The 18,646-nt window shown below is 42.8% G+C and overlaps 1 protein-coding gene across 6 annotated transcripts in view; it reads left to right on the top strand.

Annotated features, from left to right (window-relative positions):
- Positions 1-642: 642 nt before the first annotated feature.
- LOC108035061 (band 7 protein CG42540) overlaps positions 643-18,646 on the top strand; it is a 45,520-nt gene continuing 27,516 nt past the window's right edge. For 2 of the 6 annotated variants that reach the window (XM_050886579.1, XM_050886575.1), the window contains exons 1-2: positions 1,734-2,492; positions 14,759-14,858. In XM_050886579.1, the coding sequence (XP_050742536.1) occupies positions 2,442-2,492; positions 14,759-14,858 (151 nt within the window). In that variant the 5' untranslated portion in view covers positions 1,734-2,441. Of the gene's footprint in view, positions 717-1,728; positions 2,493-14,758; positions 14,859-15,501; positions 15,514-18,646 lie in introns of those variants that run through there. The other 4 variants (XM_050886577.1, XM_050886580.1, XM_050886574.1 and 1 more) reach the window with 4 other exon arrangements.

The raw sequence follows: 18,646 nt of genomic DNA, 5'->3' as shown, positions 1-18,646 counted from the left end.
CGGGAAATTTAAAATCTTTACAGTTTTTAAATTTAAAATAATTATGTAAAATATTTATTGAAAATGTCTTTTTGGGAAGCTGTTTCGTAATATTAGTAAACTGAGCTTTGGTTCTAAGCATCAATTATTTGCAGGCGATTTAAAAATAGCTCTTTTAACGAACTTTTCTAAATAATTCAAAGCTTTCCAATTCGTACGTGCCGCTGTCGCATTTGCACTCGACCAGGACACGCCCGCACTTGTGCTAATTCACCTGTTTGCCGTGTAAATAATTCATTGCGAGTGTGGAAGCCGAAAGCCCATTTCAGCAGCTGCGTTCAAGGACTTTAAAATCGCCACGTTGAATGACACCGACTGAACCGAAATGCGGAGAAGTAATTTTCAAGTGCCACTTAGCTCGAGCTCAAATATTTTTTTGTTTTTGCCCTAATGACAAGTAATAGTTTTTTTCCCACGCCCCCCGAATGACTTTGACATTCTGCGTTCACACCAGAATGGGGTAAACCAACAAAGAAGTAGAAAGGGAAAGGCAGTGGCAAGGACCCTCGATGACGTGTGTGCCGGAGACCAATTGTTGCATTATTGCGGCAGCCGTGTCCCTTTGATTAGCCCAGTGCCATTCAGTGTTTCTTTACCGGCCAGCGAGTGCGGTCACAGTTCAGCTTTGGGATTAAATATTGACGTTCGAAGGGACAGACATGGCAGCAATGGGTGCGGTGAGTGCTCGATCCAGTCGAAGGGTAAGGTACTTACTTATCCTTGATTGCTTTATTATGGCATGCCAGTTGACGGGTTTTCTGCTTATGTGCTAAGCTAGCACATTTTAAAGCTACAACATATCTTAGAATTACCAATTACTCAATTGTTTAACTCAAAATCTCTAGGATTGAGCGGGTTCCTGATTCCAATGGCTTAGTGCGGCAGTGCTAAGTGTCCTTAAGGTGCCCTTACCTCTTAGCCCCCCAGGAATAATTGTTGTTTTTCCTCTGGTAATTGCTAGACAAACACAGCCCGATGACAGCAATCGATTGAGAGTGTGTGTGCTCGAGATTAATGATAACTGCTCGACTTCAGACCGGGCTTAGAAATGCAAGGAGAGTCCCTTTCCGGGACAAAAAAGCCCAGATAGATAGAGTGGAAGGAGGGTCCTCGAGGCCAGAGAGACAGACTCCTTTGAGTGGCGCCGCCTTCGTTAGCTGCAAATTATTTACAAGTGCTGGCAAAACAAAGGCACAGCAGGGCCACATGCAACATGCAACTCCGGCAGTGCGCGCCACTCGCTACCTCGCCACTTGAGCTGCGATTGCGATCCAATGGATGCTGTTTTTTGGTCCTAATGGACTGCAAGCTCAGGACCCTGATGTGTGTCACTTGAAGAGGGGAATATCCAGAGCCAGACCCAGCAGAGGGCTCCCATATACACACCGGGAGAGTAGGAGTTGCAGTCGGATGTAGTTTGCCCCTCGCTGCCAGCTCCAGCTGCCCTGCGCCGGCGCCGAAAAGCGCGCCACACTTTCTATACGCTTGCCTCCACTTTATCGGCCAGCCGATGGCTGCCTTCAATTTTCGGCGCTACCCAGCATCGCACATCTCGCTGACTTTTAGAACATCATCATCTCGGCTCGGCTCGTCGATACGATGCGAGGACGACGACGTTCGAGGACTCGGGCCTCTTGGCCTGGCTATAAATGTTTTGTTTTTCTGCAGTTTGTTGTTAGTGCTGAACGGCAGTGAACGGACAGCGCTTGTTGGTTGTTGGTCTCTCGCACACACAGGGCCAAGCAGGCAGCAGTCACTGTTTCTGGAGGCACATGTTTTGGTTCCGCCACGGCTTCAGCTTCAGCTTCGACTTCCCTTCCTCTCCGCTTGTTCTTCAAACGCATTGTATCTTTGTATCTTCGCCTGTGTGCCTTTGTGTGTGGGCCAGAACTACCGCCCGAATCGAGTGCCAAGTGACCAGAAATCCATATACACCCTATCCCCCTTTCTCCGCGCTCCCTCCTCCAAAAGGGGCCAGGGCAAAGACAATCACAAAGACGACAACGGAAAGTGCAAAAACCTTAGTTTAATCTTAGATCGGCTGCCAAAAATCGAGCAGCCCATACCAAATAGAACCGCAACCTACGAATTTCCCAGTGTGTGACATCCAGATACTTTATCTAAAAACAGAACAAAAGAACAACAGGTGTTTTGCAGCCTTAACTATTGTCAATGTCGAAGAACCACAAAGTAATTAAGCCCGGCAGCAGCAATTAGTAGTTGTCCATAATTGATAAGCAGAAACATTAATTTGGTGCGTGTCAATTTTAATACCATTTGTATCTGTGTGTTCTGAGTGAGCGTGAGAGTGTGTGTGAGTGTGTGGGTGTGTGAGTGGGTGTGCGAGTGCGTGGGGCTGTGTATGCGTGTGATTGCTACGCTCGGCGCACGTGCAGCGAAAGATGGTCGAGGAGTTCCTGGAGAAGTTGCCAGAAATCGACACGCGCTACGAGGTGAGTACCTTTTCGAAAACCGTCGTCTTTAAACTACAAAACTATTCAAAGCAGAGAAAAAAAAACAGTACCAATATTAGGGATTTAAGTGCAGCAAATAAATTTCTTAATAATATTACCATGTGTGAAAAAGAAACTAAAGGATATTTTAAACATTTTTAAAGATCCTTTTGAAAAATCCAAGGATGTATTCAAAAGAATATGTATACATTATTTTCTTCAACCAGAATCAGTATAATAACTTCGCTACAAATATACAATTTGTAGTTTTAGCAATACTCTACAAACAAAACAAAAATCAGCATTTTATTACGCGCAAACCCGTAGAGTTCTAAAAACTTATGTTTTGGTACCGAAAAGTAGGCAACAAACTTGTTGTACACTGAAAACCAAGTCTAAATATTGTATAAAAAATATATTTAATGTCGCATTGATTGTTGATTTAGTTGATTTAGGGTTTTTAGCATTTCAGTTATGGCAGCTCTAATAGCTGTATGCTCCTGTTTTTGTACAAGTTTTAGCAGATATGGAAATCAATAAAAAATCACAGACAATTGCCTTAATTGATGTTTATTTTATTGTTGTAGATACACTACTTCATTTCGAGGGATTTTATTTAAATATATTTTTCTCTGTGCCCTGAATATCCCTATAAACAGTTAAGAATCTCTTTTATTTTGATTGAAGAGGCATTTTTATGTGGTGAGCTGCTTTTCTGGCATTTTCCTCCGTGTATCCCCGAGCACTTGCAATGCAATTTACAGGACTCCGCCTTTGCTGTGGTGCCGTGCAGGGAATGTCGGAATGGAAATGGTATTGGGATCCGGAGGAGACAGCTGAAGGCGCCGGGGAAATGGGTTTCCACTTTCCACCGCACCGCAGACAGACAGCTGCGACAGCCGAGACACATGTTATGTGTGCGGCGATAAGTAAGCACAACAACTGTTGTACGACAGTGCGAGTAATAACAATAATGACAGCATACGCCCCAGTCATGGATATCGATGGTAGACATGATTATGCATAATGCCACGAACAACGAGCTATAACAAATGGCTTGAATTCGGAATACAGGTTGCCTGGGTTGTCCTCGGCAGAAAATTTATTTTGTGCTCTTTTGCATATTTATGACAATTTATTTAGTTTGCGCTCATATTTTTAATTGACTTTGCCAACGGCCCACGAGGTCGTCCTTCCAAGGACGCGTTGAAGGCAGGCTGCTGGGGCCAATGAAGGCCAGGACGACATTGAATTCGCATTAGATGCGCTGCAAAAGTTCATGGGGCCGTTGAGCTGCTTTCACGGCTTGTTTAGTTGGCCGACAGTTCGACATTGACATTGACATTGGTACATCCTTCATGCATGTGCTGAATAATTAACTGGCAATATGCTCGGGCACAAAGGCCGGGCCTTGACAGCCAGTCAGCTTAACCTTTGCCCTGCTCACTTTGGGCCAGCTCTTAATTACGCAATGAATGCCTAGCACTTTATATTATTTTGCGCAATTTCTTACCCCAAAATATATATCCTATCTGGGGCTACACTCATCAAATTGCTTCATTTAGGTTAAGAAAATAATAGAAAACCTCAAAAGGACGCCTGAAAGTATGCGATAAAAAGGTATAATTCTGCAAAAATGTGTTGCACACTTTTGGGCACTTTTCTTTTTTTTGGAAAATTTATGATTAGCCTAATCAACTCTTTGACAAGTTGTGTCGTGGGGAAAAAAAAAAAAAAAAAAAAAAAAAAAAAAAAAAAAAAAAAAAAAAAAAAAAAAAAAAAACAAAGTGCGTGCTTACGCGTTATTATTTTGTTATCTATTCTTCGTGTGCTAATAATAGCACAGATCATAAAAATTCGGACGCTGTCTAGCGCAGTGTCGGCAGTGGGACAACAACAACAACATAAGTGTAGTGCGACAAGACTGCATTTGTGCCCGCTAGGGCACCGCTGTTCCCCTCACACTGCGCGCAGCCGTACAAGAGGGGCAATAAAAGCAGTGATTGACTTACATTCGACTTTGCATAAAATCGAGAGAAATGGCAAATACCAGAGAAACAATGCTTCTGGGCGAAGCTCTGAGAAAAGCCGTCATGGACGAGGTGATTCCAGGAGAGTTAACCCTGGCAAAAAATCTGGCCACTAGCGGCAAGCTTAACTCATATGGTATAGCAGTATCAAGCAGTAATGCAGCCTGTATCACCAGTACTCTGACAACAACTCACAGTCCAATATATACCAACACTACATCATCACCCAGCATATGCAGTGGCATGTGCTCAACGCCTATGCCTCCTAAAGCATTAAGCACTTCTATAGACTTCCCCCCTCTACCGGATTCACCCAGATGGCAAAAAATCCAGAGCCAGAAGAGGAAGGGGTCATCGAACTCACCAATAAGTCAACGAAAACGTGCCGATATTAGAAATTTAGAACCCAGTGACCCTGTGTCAGCAAACAGGTTCGAAACACTATCAGTTGATGACGATGAGATGGACTGCAATAGTGTGGACGAACCATCGACTAGCGCTGCAGCAGCGGCTTACCGTTCTCACACCGCTTCTAAGGCTAAAGACAGCAATGCACATAACAAGAACGCAAACGTACAAAGTAAAACTGATTCATCTACGGTAAAATCTGCTTCTACTGGTAGTCCAAAACCACCACCAATCGTTCTTATGGACGTGACAAACGTGAACGAACTTCTTATCGCTATCGAGGAAGTTACAAATCTTGAAAATGTTGAAATCAAATCCTCTGTGGGCTCCACTCACAGAATCTACACCAAAGACGCAAACACCTACAGGGCTGTAGTACGACAACTAAGTTCCCTGAAAATTGAATTCCATTGCTATCAATTGAAAGACGAGAAACCATTCAGAGTTGTTGTGCGAGGATTACACCATTCACAGCTCCATCATAAAATCAAAGAGGAATTACTCAGACAGGGGCATAAAGTTCTATCAATATATAACCCAAAAAGCAACAAGAGCGGTGAACAGATGAACCTCTTCTTCATTAATGTAGAAAAGAATCTAAATAACAAAGATATACTCCAACTACGATCTCTATGTCGCCAACGCGTCCGTTTTGAAGTAGCCAGAAAAGCACAAGACATAGTGCAATGTCGGAGATGCCAATCGTTTGGTCATACTGCAAGATATTGCTACAGACCTTTTATCTGTGTCTCTTGCGGTGACTACCATAAATCATCAGATTGTCCCAGAAGCAAAGAAGCACCAGCAACTTGCACTCACTGTGGTGAAAATCACCCAGCTAACTTCCGTGGCTGCAAATCCTATCAAAAATTGCTCAAAATGAACGAAAATGTACAGAAAACCCCAAAAGTGAGCATAAACAATAACTCTACACCCAAACATTATGAAAATGGAGTTTCTTATGCTCAAATAGCCAGAAATGCAAATCCAATCACGGAAAAACAAAACAAACGACCAGGAAACCTAACAAATAGGCTACAGGACGCCATTCAACAGCAACATCACTACGGTGCAAAAAATCATGCGCACTTTTTCCCAGATGTGTCACAACAGCAAAATGCACAAGAATCTAAACTAGAAATGGCAGTTGCATCGCTCTCAAAAGCTATCGAGGGTCTATACGCCATGCAAGCCCAGATGCTGAAGATGCTGGTTGCAATTAACGCGCAACTTACACAATGTCCCAAATAAAAATTCTCACCTGGAACACGCGAGGTGCTGCCGGCAAAATGACGGAAATCGGCCACCTTGCGGAGAGAGAGAATATTGACATTCTCCTTCTCACTGAAACGAAGACATCCAACCTTCAACTATTTGGATATGAAGTCTACACTTCAAATCTACCTGACGGCAGCCACAGGGGTGGAGCTGCAATCCTGGTTAACAAAAAGATCAATCACTTTCCCATCGAGCCAATCGTCCATGCTAAAGTCCAAATCGTGGGTGCCAGAATCCAAACATGTATAGGACAAATATTCATCGGATCAATCTATTGCCCTCCGAACTTCAGCTGGACTCAATCAGAATTTGATGACATATTCGCTAACTTCAACTTCCCAAGATCATTTATCAGCGGAGACTGGAACGCCAAACATCCATGGTGGGGTTCTGCGATCACCTGTCACCGAGGTAACTTACTTGCCGCAAGCGCCATCTCAATTAACGCCAACATCCTGGCGACTGGAGCACCAACATACTATCCAAGCGCAGTAAATCGAAGACCATCCTGTTTAGACTTTGCAATTTATCGCAACATTCCACACGACAAGCTAAGCATCAGAGACAGCTGGGACCTTGAATCGGACCACCTATCTCTCATCACTACATTAAAAACAGAAGCCATACAATGCACTCAACGTAGACAACTTCTTAGCAAACACACAAATGTAGCTGTTTTCAAGGAAGAACTATGTAGATCGATACGCCTTAACATTGAGCTCAACTCTGCTGCTGAGATTGACGACGCTGTAGACCTCTTCACTACCAACGTGACAAATGCGGCGAGGAGTGCAAACGTGTACACTGCAAACAATCATGGCAGAGCCCTCATACGCCACTCGAATAGAATTGACCCAAACATTGCAGAGATTCTAGTCCGTAAGAGAGCACTGAGAAGACGTTATATTCGAACGCACAGTCCTGAGGATAAAGCTCAATGGCATAGATGCGCCAGAGAGCTTCACGTTGCCATGGCTGAATTGAAAAATGCGCAATTCGAACATATGCTGACCAATATGGACTATTCTAATGATTCCATTTTTAATATGTGGTCCTTTACCAAAAAAGTAAAAAGAATGCCACAGAAAGTTACGCCTCTGAAGAACAGCAATGGTAACTGGTGTCGCTCCTTAGAAGAGCAAGTACAAACATTTGCGGAACACCTTGGCGACAGATTCACTGCGTTTAATTTCGCATCCGAGGAGGATATCAACAGAATAAACGAAATACTACAGCGCCCTTTCCAGATGTCACCTCCAATAAGACATATCCGTCTGGAAGAAGTCTCAAACATGATACGTACCCTCAAAAGTCGAAAGGCGCCAGGTCATGACCTAATAAGCAACGCAGTACTTAAAATCCTTCCCAAGAGAGCACTATTACTTATCACATTGATATTCAATGCGATACTTAGAGTGCAATACTTTCCCAAAAAATGGAAGAGTGCTAGAATCAGTATGATTCTAAAGCCAGGGAAACCGGAACAGGATCCATGCTCCTACCGGCCTATCAGCCTCCTGCCCTCTTTATCGAAGGTAATGGAAAGGCTGATAGCTTCCCGACTTATAATACACCTAGAAGACAATGATACTATCCCAATGCACCAATTCGGATTCAGAGCCGGCCACAGTACGATTGAGCAATTGCACCGTGTAGTCAATCACATCCTGAAGGCCTACGACAATAAAGAATACTGCAACGGCATCTTTCTTGACATACAACAGGCATTTGATAGAGTTTGGATCCCGGGACTACTAGCCAAAGTCAAAACAGCGCTGCCAGCCAACCTGTTTGAGCTCATCAGATCGTTTCTCACAAACAGAGATTTTTGCGTCCAGTCCAGAGACGCAATCTCTGCAAATGTTGCCATTACAGCTGGCGTTCCCCAAGGAAGCGTCTTAGGACCGCTACTGTACTCCATCTTTACAGCAGACATCCCCAAGCCAAGCTATGAAGAAATGACCTACGACAACAGCAAAATGCTGCTGGCCAGCTTCGCTGACGACGTCTGCTTTCTCAGCTCCTCGAACAGTGAGACCGAGTCTTCACAAACGCTGCAAACCTACCTCAACGAATTCGAGAAATGGGCCACGGCGAACAATATCAAAATCAACGAAAGCAAATGCGTAAACGTTTGCTTTACGTTACGCCGAAAAACAACTCCGGTGGTCCACATTAATAATGTGGACATAGAGCAAGCGACTAAGGCGAAATACCTAGGCCTCACACTGGACAAACGCCTAACCTTCCGAGAACATATTGCCAGAGTCGTCAAAATGTGCAACCTAAAGCGGAACCAATTATTCTGGATGCTAAACAAGAAAAGCAAATTATCTCTAAGATGCAAGCGGCACATTTATCAACAAATCATCGCACCAACTTGGAGATATGGAATCCAAATTTGGGGAGTGGCGGCTGCGTCCCACCGAAAACGTTTCCAAACCGTCCAGAACAAAACATTAAGACAAATCACTGGCTGTGAGTGGTTCGTTAGCGGCCAAACGCTTCACAATGACCTAAACCTGAGTCTTGTTGAAGACCAAATATCGTTCTTCTCAAGCAGGTACAACGACCGTCTAACTGCCCACCGTAATCGTCTAGCCCGGAGATTACAGGGGGCTATCCCAATTCGCAGGCTCAAAAGAAGACATTTTGGGCTGCTCCTAAGAGACTAATATGAATATATTATTTACTTGAAACTAGTCGTAATTTGATCTACTCCTATATACCAAGTTGAAAACTAATTATAATTTATAATTAAGAGATTATTTACTTAAGAAAACATTTAGGTTAAAGGCTTTAATTAGATCTGTTCCTGGATTATATTAAATAAAGATATTAATTAAAAAAAAAAAAAAAAAAAAAAAAAAAAAAAAAAAAAAAAAAAAAAAAATGTCGCATTGCAAAATGAAGTTGCAAAATAGCTTTGTAATCTTTAATTCGTGTATTATTAAAGCACCAATCTGTAAGACGATCTTAGGACCTTTTAAGACTCAATAACATACCAATGCAACCTACCCTTTTTCGCCGTGTACTTCTCGGATCCGTGCTCCACTTCTCATTGTTGTGCTGCGCTCCTTTATTTTTAATCACATTGCCCGGCTGTTTACCAGGGCTTTGTTTTGTGCTCCCGCAGCTGCTGCTGCCGCTGGAAAAGCTATGCCACGACTGCTCCTGCTGCTTCAGCTGCACTGGCACTGGCACGGGGACTGGCACTGGGTAAATATCCAGCGGCGGCCTTTGTTTTGCAGCCCAAGCACCTGGCCAACTTCCTGGCAGCCTTTCAAAACGGCTCCCCAGCCCGCTGTTTGCTTTGGCGTTCAAATTACATTTCCCTACATGGATTCGCATTATGCTGAGTGTACATTTGCGCCGGGATGCTGAATAGCGCACCGTTCCGTTCCGGATATTTAATCAGTTCGCTGCTGTCTGTCGACTGCTGCAGCTACACCCGGCACTTGTCCAAAGCTCTCTGCCGCATTTCGCATTAAGCATTTGTTTTACGGCGAATATTTGGCTTAAGGTCTCACAGGACGAGGATGGGGCTGTTCCACCTGAGGCCGCTCAGCTCGGCATTAGCCCAGATCCAGATCTTGAACCTTTGTCTCCGTGGCTTTAAGCTTTCTACAAATATTTGGTTTGCCATTGACTTGGCGATGGCTTTGACTTAAGTGGGGTTCGGGGTCAAAAACCGGATCAGTAGCGAAAGTCAAAGGGGCTGGGTACCTAAATCTGATGTGAGTGCAGGGGTTGATTGCATATTTGCATTCTGATATTTAACACACTTTTTTAGCGCAATTTAAATATGCACAATGGCTGAAGCGCAAACAGAAGCGGATAATCACAAAGGGCAAACAAGCGTATTCAAATACAAGGTTTAGCATGAAAATCAACAAATTCAGGGTTAGTTAAACATCCGGAATTGCTACTTTCACACAATTTATAGAATTTTATTTTCATTTCAGTTATTTACTTTTTTATTAAAAGAGTTAACTGTCAGAATTAAACTAAATTTAATACTAAAAAGTGCTGCATACTTTTAGACACCTTTTGAATTTGTAGATATATCTACATTTGAAGGAATATCGGATTATTTTCCTAGAGATCAAATATTGTCTAAACCAATAAAAACACCAGAGAACCATTTCATAGAGTCATCACTAACCCCTAACTCTTTAAGTGACTTTAGTTGCCACATCGATTACGTCTTCAACCGGCGTCCTCCAAACTTTCATCCTTCGATATTTTTCTGCCAGCACTTGAAAGTTGGCCGTTACGTTACACAACTTAGTTGTTCTGGCCAGGCCAAGAGCCCTGCACGCAAAGGGAAAGCCAAATGGGATGGTTCAGTCAACAACTTGAAAGGCAATTAGCGCACTTCTCGTGCGGGTTTAACTGGGTTGGCTTCGGCTTCGGATGGGCTGGGCTGTTGGCTTAGGGTCATCTGGGCCAAATACGAGTCATGGCCAACAGTTTAGCGAGCACATTAGCTTTATTAGTGCGATACAATTGGGCAAACAGCGGCAAGTGCGCCCTCGCACATCCCATGCTCAGCCTCATCCTCATAAAGACAGTATATCAACAGTGTGTGCTGATAATTATGCGGCACATTGGGAACAATGGCGCCCGACCCTTGTAAGCCCTTTATGCCCCACAAGCGGAGCTTTGTCTGGCCTCAGAAAACTAATAAACAACAGCGGACGCGGCTGATGGGGTGTTAGTACGCAATCGCGATCAATAAAAATTAATTATTCAACATACATGCATATGCGGTAAAGTACAGGCCATCAACTTTCGCTCGCACTAATCCCGTCGATGGCTTATTTATGGCCAACACATATAGACCTACCTCCCACGAAAACAGATGGACACAGGAAGAAATCTTTGAGAGCTGAGAATTGTCCAAGTCCCAATATCCGAAATCTGAAAAATGGCCTCTTTAATTTTTCCTTTAAATTACAAAGTTTTTATAATGTTATAATGTTATACATTATAAGAGAAGCGTTGCTAAGGTTTTCAATTCTCTTATGAATGTACCTAAAAGTATGCAAAAATAAATTTGTAATCCGAAACTCTAGATTTCTTTCCAAATAAGTTATTCATTTTGTATTGCATACTTTTAGACACATACAATAAAAACTGCTAGTTACAGCTTTGTGGGTAACAGTTGCGTTTTTTGGGTTCATTTAAATCCTAGATAAACCTGTTAAAATTTTGTGTTTTTCGTTTTAATAGTGGTTTTCTCAGTGTAAACACATGCGTGTTGGGAACCTGGGAGGACCTTTCCTTGTGTGACTTACAGCTGCGGCTTTTGGTCGCGATGTCGCAACAATATACCCGTTAATTTGCATGACAAAGTAGCAGGCCAGCGTTGGAAAAGCGCTGGGAAAAACGGGTGAAAACTACCAGGCCACCGACAGACAAGTAAATGAAAATGTTTAAATTTGCCCAAGCTGGGGCCAACTCAAACAAAAAAAAGGGGGCACAACCGCGATAGAGCGCCGAGGACAAATGCGAATAAAAAATTCAATTCAAGCCGGACATCGAATTTCACCCGCTGTGTGTCCTTGCCGGGGCAATTGCATTTAATTAAATCCGAGAGCAGCGAAACCGACAATTTGCCAAATTGAAATCGATGCGACAGACAGCGAGTGGCAAAGTTCTGTCGCCACATGGGCAGGGGAAGTTTGGAAAGGTGGCAAAGGTGAAATCTGCCGACGGCTTCTTATCGAAACTTTGAAAGCTCATTTGGGTTGCCAGGACTTGCCACGTGATTTATGCAAATTGCACACAAGTCCCTGCGGTGACTTTGGGGTGAAATAAAACTTGATTCGGCAGGGGTATTCATGTGGAAAACTCGCAAGTATCTATGTGTGTGATGAGCGTGTTCTGTAGTTGACACATTTAGTTTACTCTTCAAATTACATTTTTATTGTATCTATATTGATTTTATATACTTATTTCTCTATTTTATTTATTAACTAGTTCTAAATATGATATTTCTTCATTTTGTTCGATATTAAACTCTTAATATAAATGGCTTTATCATGTTATGCCTGCATTCCTTTAGTTTTCTGTTTCACCTCCAGCTATATTTACATTTCGCCCCAATTCCGATTTTAAATTAAGCCATTAGGCTTTTATTTTCATTTCATAAATTACCATTCTCAGTACAGAACGCAATTTTATGGCCCGCAGTTGGCAAATGCATTTTTCATTCCTCTGCTTTCGAGTGGTAATATAATGTTATTCGGCTCTCGGATTTTACCCTTTAAGCCAGCATTTAAACTGCAGTGGTCTTTGTTTAGGCCACATTTGCCATATTCATGGGTATCATCGTTGATATTCCATTCAGGTTTAGTTTATTTGCAAAACAAAAAGCAATTTCGGCAACATTTTAATTGAAGCCTCTACCGACTTTTCCTGCCTCCCCTGCCAACTTCCAACTGCCAACTGCCACCTGCACACACCTGTTCAAACCCACTCACCGGTGGGCTTAGAGCTCAGTGCTCAGCTCTCAGTTATCCGGGGACACACACTCCTGGTTATGGTCCTCCACATCCGCACACGGCAGATATGTATCTGTATCTGCTGGCAGGGAGCCAGCAAGGAAAACTCATAGTATGTCGTTGAAAGTTTGTCACATTCTGCAGGCAAAACATTTTCAATATGCAAAGGCCGTTAATGTGACAGTCGAAAGAGCCGAAAAAGTCCAAAAAGTCGGTGGGCAGGCGGAACTCCGCATTGGAGGCCATGCATTTAAATTGCCTCTGTTTATGGGCAGCGGCTGGGCAGCATGGCGTATGCGTAATATGCTGCATAATGCGTGTTTAGATCAAAATTGAATTGCGCATTATACATGTCGAATACGTGACGTGCTCAGCCGCATGCCCATGTGCCCTTCGACCCGCCGAGGGGCCAGAAATCAGGCTCACATTTCCACTGCATTGTCCAAATGACTCTGTTTTCTGTTTGTTTGCCGTGGGGTGTGAGTGACAGAGCTGATTTTTCAAAGCCCGCCCCAGGGGAAAACTGTTTGTTTTCCCAGATTTTGGCTTTAAATCTATTTGAATTTCATTTTGGGCCATCAATCAAACTGTTATTTGCTGAAAATATATTATAAACTTCAGCACTCTGGTACCACACAAATCATTGTCCAGCATAAAAGAGCAGAGATTGCATTTTATTGAGATAAATGTAAATTAATATTTATTCAGGCCAAAATGGGTTCACTATTTATTCCGTATAATGCACTTTACTGTATACTCTCTTACTTATTATTTAATGTACAGTCGTTTGCATTACCATTTATTTAATTTAATTTTGATTTACTCCTATATTTTATCATTAAAATAATGTACTTAGTGTACTTTTTCGTATTGGTTATGATATTCATTTTGTGTCACCAATCGAACTATTTCAGAAATGAAATATAAACTTCTGTTCTTCACCTAAAAACACAACAATAATCTTCGTGAATTTTTTTAGCATTAGTTTCCTACAAATCTATTTAATATGGGAAAATTAGAACTTTTTAATTTTAAATAAAGTGTCAATTATTATCCTTAATCCTTAATAAAAATAATTTGCTTCCGGATGAAAAAGCTATTGATATCTTTTTTATATCACTCAGTTTGAGTGCATTATTTAAGAGCCAGGCATTGTTCGTTGGCTGTTAAACCAAATTGGATTTTATTTTTGGCCTGTAATTAACTCTCACATTAAGACATAAATTAAAAGCTATCTCTCTGGTAAAACTTAAATCAGCAAAGGGTAAATTAACAAAGTTTGAATTTCATCGAGATAACGATAATTTACAACTTGGCCAACTTATTTTTTCCTATCCCTCAGCCACTTAAAATCAGGGCCAGTGAAATATTATTCCATTGCACTGAGAACCACTCACACAAAACATTTCACCAGCTAATCCGCAGGAGCAGCAGCAGCTAACCGGAGGATCAAATGCGTTTATTACCCCGCTAATCCAGTAAATTCATTAATAAATGTCGACGAGCGAGCCGAGCATAATCCATTTTACTCAATCTGCCCCATGGAGGCCCCCTTTTGGGGGCACAGTCCGCTGAGTGCACACAATACAGAGATACATACATCCGGGGGAATATGTCACGGCTGGCTGGGCAGGAGCAGCTGCTCCTCCGGGCTCTTCCTGTCCGGGCAGCTGGAACCAGTCAAAGTGCCAGGCGGGGGAAAATATAAAACATGGAATGCCTTTGTTGGCACTTCAACAAAAGCGCAGGAAAAAAGCCGCAATTTATCTAGTTCATTTTTCGTACCGAAACCGCCGCTGCTGCTGCTGCTGCTGCACACAATTAAAAATGGAAAAGAAATTTATGGAATTTATTTGGCCGCAGGACATGCATTTTTTGCGCTTTCCCTAATTAGGTTTCGCCACATATTTCTCTGCTAGTGGGTTTTTCTCATGGCCACATAACTCCTGCCGATAAGCAGAGGGCCAACATATGGCGGGTGTATTTGATTGATGACAGCTCTGGCGCTCATGTTTGTGTTTCCTGTGTATCCTTCTTGCAGGATATTGTGCCCATGGAACAAGTGAGCTCGATGGTCTCCAACGGCGGTGGCAGCGTGGCCATGCAGCGCGATGATGAGTACAGGAATCGGATCATGAAAAGTAAGTGTGTCGTCGGGCAGCCAAAAACAGAGACCCCCTGTTGAAAACACCCCACCCCACCCCCATCCATCCAATCCAATCACACAGAGAGGTAACAAAACTGGCAGGACCACTATCCCTGACCTACTGGCTTTGCAGTTGACATACTTAGTGTAATCCCCACATACATACCCAGAGCCGACCCCCTCTCCACCCCCCGAAAACCAGCACCCGGCCCCCAGCAGGAGGGGCAAATAAATAGCGTTTCACATTTCGCTTAACCGTTTTGCATCCCCCTCCGCCACGCCCATGTCTCTGCATGCCTCACACACCAGCTGCGCCTTACTCTTAGCCTAGATTTAAGCCAAGCGTAGATGCTATCGTCATTTCGACACACACTATATAGTATATAAATAACACACACACCGTGCAATTTGTAAATTCGTCGACTAACCAGTTTCTTTCCTTTAAATTATATATTAAACGTAAACCTCATTTCATGATGCTTGCCCAACAAATTCGACGAATTTGGAACGCTCTCAATCTGAACAAAATTGCATTTTAAATATCAAATAACGAAAATGCCTCATCAAAATCCAACCAACCAACCAAAATCAACCAAAAACCAACCAAACGCTTCTCTCTCACATCTCTCCATCTGTAGTACGTAGACTTGGTGAGTGCAACATGATTAATATTTGAATAACAATTCTTGCGATTTCCATATCGGCTTCGGTTTGTATATATATCTCCAACCATATTAGAATAACAAACAACCAAACTGTGTGCAAATATGCGCATAGGTTATGTGCTGGTAAGTATGATTTCATTTACAATCGAGATAGTTTAGCCCGAAATTAAGTTCCGAGTGCACAAATGAAATATTTACAAGCGCCTGATTGCTCTTCAGTGTTCAACAGGGCGTATGAGCAATGCATCCTGCATGCACTGCAGCCACGTGAGTGTGTGTGCCTTGGTTTCTGTGTGCGCCTGTGTGAAACGCATTAGCATTACGTTTACATTTAGCAGCCAAAGAAAGGGTCTCGGGGGCGTATACTTAATATCTGTTTGTGCTGCATGGCTGGCGGGCCCCTTGCTCTGTGGCTTTGGCCTTTCAGTCGCCCAGTCCGTCCGAGCGACAACTTCATTTGGGCCAACCGAGAGGCTCATAAACCATAATGCTGACCTCCGCTGTAAATTACTGGACCCGGGCACAAAGGGGCCTCAAAAAGGGATGGGAGCATTTTTCATCATTAGTTAATTTGGGTCCCCAGTCGTCCACCCCGCCCCTGCTCGACCCACAAATTTAGCATAAACTTGGCATTTAGCAGAGGCAACGAAAACAAAAGTAAGAAACAAATCATTTGCAGGCCAATGACAAAAGCGGGTCGGGAATAAAAGAAATTAAAGCCGCTCGGCTGGGCGCAGTCCAACCCCATTTTTTGGAGACCCACAGCCCAACCCCCGGGAATTGGCTGCCAACAAATGCAGAAGCTGCCGGTTCAATGCTCTGGCTGCTGCAGCAAAAGTTAAGAAAATCGCCTTAGATGCGAGCACAAACACGGAATGGCATATAGAGCAAATATTTTATGTCTTTCATTGAAAAACTTTGCGCAGCCTTTTTCATTTTGGTGCACAGGAAAAAGTGTAAGCTCGTAGTGAGTTATGGAGATCTTAGACCATTTCTGTTTAAGGAAGTTTGATTTTATCTTTCAATATTTTAACATAATCACCACTTCTTTATTACCATGTCTGAAATTAAATAAATACATTTAAAGACGAGGTAGCTGGTAAAAAAACATAAAGTGGAGTAGACTGTATATTAAGATCATAAACAATCAACTTACCAATTCAAGTACCTAATTTTTGTTAAAGAAACATAAACCTAAATAAACCAAGAACGCTCAAAAAGCTTTCACCATCTTAAGAAAAATACTTTCTTGTAGTTTCAAGCACCGACCTCCTAATTTGTTCCGTGTAAGAGGCCAAAGTTTTTCCCCACTCGTTTCGGTTATGAGTTTTTCCGCCCAAAAAAGGCAAGAAGAGAAATAATAAAATAAATGTCTGAGCATTTTTCCCCTTTTCGGCCAGATTCAAATGATACGTTTGAAGCATACTTGATGCGCACAGATTTTTCACAAGTTTTACGGCGAATGCCTGGCATTTCGGCCAAGTCGGGTCGAGGGCTAGGATATTGCATATCGATCGGGCTCGGATTCCCCGAGGACATTGAGCCAAGCGGAAGGAAGGCGTTCAAATGCTGGAAATTGAGTATTGAATAGTTGGCCAACAGCAGTTAAAGGCTTTTTATGGGAAAAAACACTTAAACGGAACAGGGGAAAACTTTAAAGAACCATTAATTAGGGCGACTTCGGAGGCGTGTCTTTGTATCTGTCGCTTGGCTAAACAGCCCGCCAGCTTAGCTGCCATTAAAGCACGATAATAGGCCCTGTCGGCTCCAGACTCGTCAGTTCTTATCCAGTTCCTAGCCAGTTTCTGGCCAGACTCTGGCAGCTGGCCAAGAGGCACTGACAATACGGCTTGGCAGACAAAAGCCAGCCGAGGCAGCCCAGAAAATGACGCATTTGGGTGCAAGTGCCTCGTGCGGCCTCATGCGGAAGTTGTTAATTTGACGCACAAAAGGCAAATGGCGATGCAACTGGCACAAGTGGCGTTTAGCACGAGACACCAAACGGCCGACATGTCGGCGTGGTCGTCGTGGTGCAACAGGACGTATACGTATTCCGATAATTACCACCAGGACAGCAGCTTTGCTGGCTTTCAGTCTTAACTTGTTGCCAGCATGGGGCACTTAATATCTGTTTATGTGTGTGACTCCACTCCATGTTGCCTGGCAACTGGCGTATGGTGCATCCCCCTCGGCCAACACAAGCAGCCAATTAGTGTAATTTATATCAATTCCAAGTCCAGTTTTTGCTCATTAGCCGAGCTCGAAATGGCAAATGCAATTATACGCTGCAGGTAGTAAGAGGTAAATAAAGAGCAACATTTTCCGTTTATTGGCAGCAATGCGCCATAAACAAGTATTAATTGCCAGATCCTTAAGAGCTCTTTAATAAGATTTAATCAGTAATTTTATACATTTCATTTGATTAATAAGAAAAGATACATAATGTCGCTTATTTTGTGAAGATTTATATTTATAGGTATATTTAATATTAAAATTGCTACCGTTTACAGCAGTTTATTTACTAAGCAATTTCCATTTTAATAACAAAAATTAATTAAAAGGGTCTCAAAAACCATGTTTGAAAACCACCATATGTTAATTTCGTTGTGTTGGTTTCATTCAATAGGTGTACCAATGTTTACGGCTGTAAGTGATATATTTCTTTTGCCAGTTTATTTAAATGACTGTGCTAACATTACCCGTATTCATGTACTATTTACCCAGTTTCGCTTTGAACTCATCGGCTGCATTCGTTGTCTACGTCAGCAGGGCGAATGAAAACTGCCGCCTTTCAAATATTTACAATTCAATTTGACAAACACAAAGATAACGAGGGATCTGTTGTTGGGGACCGGGCCTTTAAATATTCAGGCTTATGCAAGCATGTAAATGCCAGACGAGAATCGGCGAGGATAGTCGAGTCTCGAGTCCTTGCGTGACTTCTCTGCCCACGGGAGCCACCGGTTGAAAGTTGAAAGTCGGGACTGGAGCCTTCCATTCGTAGTTCCCATACACATATATATGGTATAGTTGTGTACCGGGCTTAGAGCATGCTAAAATGGCCTACTTGCTGGCCCAAAAGGGGGCCTTTTTCGCTGGGAGGCCTGGCGGGTTTGGG

Source organism: Drosophila biarmipes, chromosome 3L (genome assembly GCF_025231255.1).
Source record: "Drosophila biarmipes strain raj3 chromosome 3L, RU_DBia_V1.1, whole genome shotgun sequence".
In the NCBI taxonomy this organism is placed as follows: Eukaryota; Metazoa; Arthropoda; class Insecta; order Diptera; family Drosophilidae; genus Drosophila; species Drosophila biarmipes.
Note: the sequence above shows the minus strand (reverse complement) of the source record. Positions and strands in the feature narration are given on the sequence as shown.